Genomic DNA, 3,239 nt, shown 5'->3' with positions numbered 1-3,239 from the left:
GTCACAGCACGTTTCGCTTGTCATTCCAGAATCAAACACAGCTGCACATTTCACATGCGTGTCATGCTTTCTTTGCGTAGTTTTCTCGTGAGAATGGCAGCAGCTGTTCAGATTAGGATACAAATACGCACGACTGCTTCCGCGTCAGACAGTAAGCACGCTCTGCCGTATAGTAAGTGTACGCAGACTCTGTGAGCTCAGCCACTTCAGCGTATATTTTTTGCAAACATTTGAAAGAGCATATGCAATTTGTTACTGCTAAGCATAAATTACACGTCGTACAAGATGGCTATTACCTGCAACAGAGAAACAATGTAGCATGCTTTTTCACTTAAAGCACACCAAAGGACTTTTTATGTTGGAAGCTTCAATGTGCGTATGGTCTAAAAATGTGTACTAAATATGGCCGCATTCAACAGATCGCTGTTTGGCGTGTTCGAGGGCATAAATCATCCAATGCAGTCAAACATGAACTTTGTCATTTGGTAAGTATACGTCCTCTCCTTGCCCCAATGATAACTAGTCATTGAAGCTTAGTTATGTTAAATCTGTAGCACTTTAACCCTCACAGTTTACATTAGGAATTCCTTTCACCCTTACGCGTCTGTTTCAGTACGGTTCTCGTCACACTGGTAGCTGACCGGGTGAGTAGCAATACGATTGGATATTTATTCTACTTACCATCGGCATCAACATAATGCATGCTTGCTTATATTTAATGCACGTTTATAGATTTGTTAACGTCGTACATACCAAACGTTTTTTTTTTGCGCCGTAAATCCTATTGTATTTGTACTGACATTTTTGGTCTTCTCTATAGAAAACAGTACTGGATAATGTAGTCGGAAGGTCAGCTCATTGCGTCCGGGGAAGCACGCACAAGTGAAGGGAACAGCGAAAAATATTCCGCTTACCTTAAAGGGACCCTCCCAGTCCCACCTTCAAAAAAGTTAATGAATTGGCATGAAAGTGATGTCGCTCGGTTCAGAAAGAGCGAAAACGAATATCTACCAAATTTCATCGAAAAATATTCACCGGTTTTCAAGATATTAGACTTTTGCTTTTGTTTACTTTTTGGGATCTCCGCTGTTTCTAGCGACTTTATTTGAAAGTGCGGCATTTGTTGCGCGCAAAGCAGCATATACCACCGCGGGCTACCAAACGTTTTAGTAAAAGATTTAAAAATCGTTAAATCTCCGCTGACGTCACAAATTCTAAGGGGGCATACCAATGCATTAGCCCCTTAGAATCCGAAAACTGCGATTTTGAAATTCCATATCTCCGAATCAAAGCATTTTTCGATGTTGTGAGTGCCCAAACCGGTATTTTCAGGCCATGGCCACCAATTTGGCTATCTCAACTCAAAACTAATGTTAATGTGGGATGGTCACTTTAAACGATCCATAACTTCTACTGTTCTTGCCGGAAAGAGAGACTACAACTACTTTTGAATGTCCAGGATGTCCACTTTGTCGTGATGTCCATTGAGCAATTCAATAGCAGTCAAGCTATTCAATCAGCGCTACCTACTCCTACCACAATCACTGATGGACAAATGCCACCCCTCGCGGCCTTGGCACTCGCGATCGAGGTCAGGCCCGCGTAATAGATGTGAATGCGTCAAGCCTCTTTCATATAAAAAATACGGCATTTGCTTCGTCCGCATAACAGCCTGCTGCGATCATTTTGGTTCACTTTCACAATGCAATGTCAGCCATCTGTCAAGAATATCGTCTATAGCTTCATGTAAGCAACGCAAGTCATGGTATTTACAAAATAATTATATTACAAGTTAGGCTTAAAGATGTGCCGACGATCTTTGACACCTTTCTCATCCACTCTCTGCACTTCCACCGCCGGTTGGGCTCGATTCAGGTGTCGGCGTCGCGCCAGGCAGAGGCCGTCATCCAGGCGGGCACGGACGCGGGGGTCTCGGGCCTGGTGATGTTCTACCAGACCGCCGAGACCGAGCCAGTCCAGATCTCAGGTGAGCTCCAGAGTCCAGACCAACTAGATGTAATCTAGAGAGGTGCTGCACGCTGCCGTGACGTTGATTTTGTATTTAGTTATATCGGACAGATAACCATGTCAAGGGGAATTTGCATGCTGAAAATGAGCCTCAAGAACTCTGAGTCGAAGAATACGACATCGTACATAAGGCCCATAAAATGTGTAACCCTTCAATGTTCAATATACCGCAATCTAAGCTTCCATCATCCTCCCGCAGGCAGCATCTCGGGCCTGGCGCCGGGTCTGCACGGGCTGCACGTCCATCAGAACGGGAACCTGACCAGCGCGTGCTCAGACGCCGGCTCTCACTTCAACCCGGCGGGCAGCGACCACGGCGCTCACCCCAACCTCGCGGTGAGAGGGCGGTGCATGCAGGCCGGTCTGATGGCCGGGATTTACAGATCACTTCTGACCAGTCCTTACTTTCACATTTTTTGTGATAGTTACGAAAAGATATTCACAAAAAGATATTAGTGATTCAAAATGTACACATGGGTTTGCATAAAACAAACAAAGCTGGGTGAAACAAAGCTTACATGATGTGCTACATTTTTATATGTTATATGATTATATATACAACACTTGTAACTCCCTCTATCGGACTCGCGATCTTCACCGCCTGGTTTGATCACCTGCCCCCAGGACCGGCGCCACGTGGCTGACCTGGGTAACGTGGTGGCCGACGAAACGGGCACGGCCGACTTCCAGCTTCAGGACAAACTCCAGACGCTCATCTATGATAGGTCAGTGCAGTCCCAATATTGGTTCCTTTCGTTATTTTCTTGCTGATATCCGAGCATTTTCAATTGGTCAAATCTGAGTGATGAAGCTACGACAAGGCTCACAATTATCGATCTCACCCTATCCATTCAATGCTGTATGTCTTATTTCCACAACCCTAAATGGCAAGTGTTCCTCTTTCACAGCGAGAACGTGATCGTGGGACGTGCTATCGTCATCCACGCTCTGGAGGACGACCTCGGTCTAGGTGGAGACGAGGAGAGCAAGAAAACGGGCAACGCCGGCGCCAGGGTCGGCTGCGGGCTCATCGAGCTCAGCCAGGGGCTTAAGGAGTAGGTGGGGGGGGGGGGGGAAGCTGCTGCACATGTATGACGTGCTGTGAGTGATTAAATGCGTCAAGCGGGTCGTCTTGTCTCGACTCAGCATGTGACATACTAAGGTAAAAGTAATAATTGCGCGATCATGCTTTTGCAAACTTAAATGTTTTT

At 46.0% G+C, this 3,239-nt stretch overlaps 1 protein-coding gene across 1 annotated transcript; it reads left to right on the top strand.

Moving 5' to 3' along the window:
- Positions 1 to 402: 402 nt before the first annotated feature.
- Positions 403 to 3,239, top strand: LOC122377332 (superoxide dismutase [Cu-Zn]-like). The gene is made up of 6 exons (XM_043357266.1): positions 403 to 485; positions 614 to 644; positions 1,876 to 1,987; positions 2,228 to 2,364; positions 2,653 to 2,753; positions 2,850 to 3,239. Exons 1-6 carry the CDS (start codon positions 403 to 405, stop codon positions 3,085 to 3,087), a joined length of 702 nt encoding a protein of 233 aa, XP_043213201.1. The 3' UTR covers positions 3,088 to 3,239.

The sequence above is a fragment of the Amphibalanus amphitrite genome, unplaced genomic scaffold, assembly GCF_019059575.1.
Source record: "Amphibalanus amphitrite isolate SeventyFive unplaced genomic scaffold, NRLGWU_Aamphi_draft 002735F_arrow, whole genome shotgun sequence".
In the NCBI taxonomy this organism is placed as follows: domain Eukaryota; kingdom Metazoa; phylum Arthropoda; class Thecostraca; order Balanomorpha; family Balanidae; genus Amphibalanus; species Amphibalanus amphitrite.
The sequence above is the reverse complement of the archived record's forward strand: the minus strand, read 5'-3'. Positions and strand labels throughout refer to the sequence as shown.

What these genes read in the sequence shown, in the direction of transcription:
- LOC122377332 (XM_043357266.1), top strand. Translation starts at nt 403, where the DNA reads ATGGCCGCATTCAACAGATCGCTGTTTGGCGTGTTCGAGGGCATAAAT. An exon ending in TCACACTGGTAGCTGACCGG is followed by an intron (nt 645 to 1,875) that starts GTGAGTAGCAAT and finishes GGCTCGATTCAG; the next exon opens with GTGTCGGCGTCGCGCCAGGC. An exon ending in CAGACGCTCATCTATGATAG is followed by an intron (nt 2,754 to 2,849) that starts GTCAGTGCAGTC and finishes AGCTACGACAAG; the next exon opens with GCTCACAATTATCGATCTCA.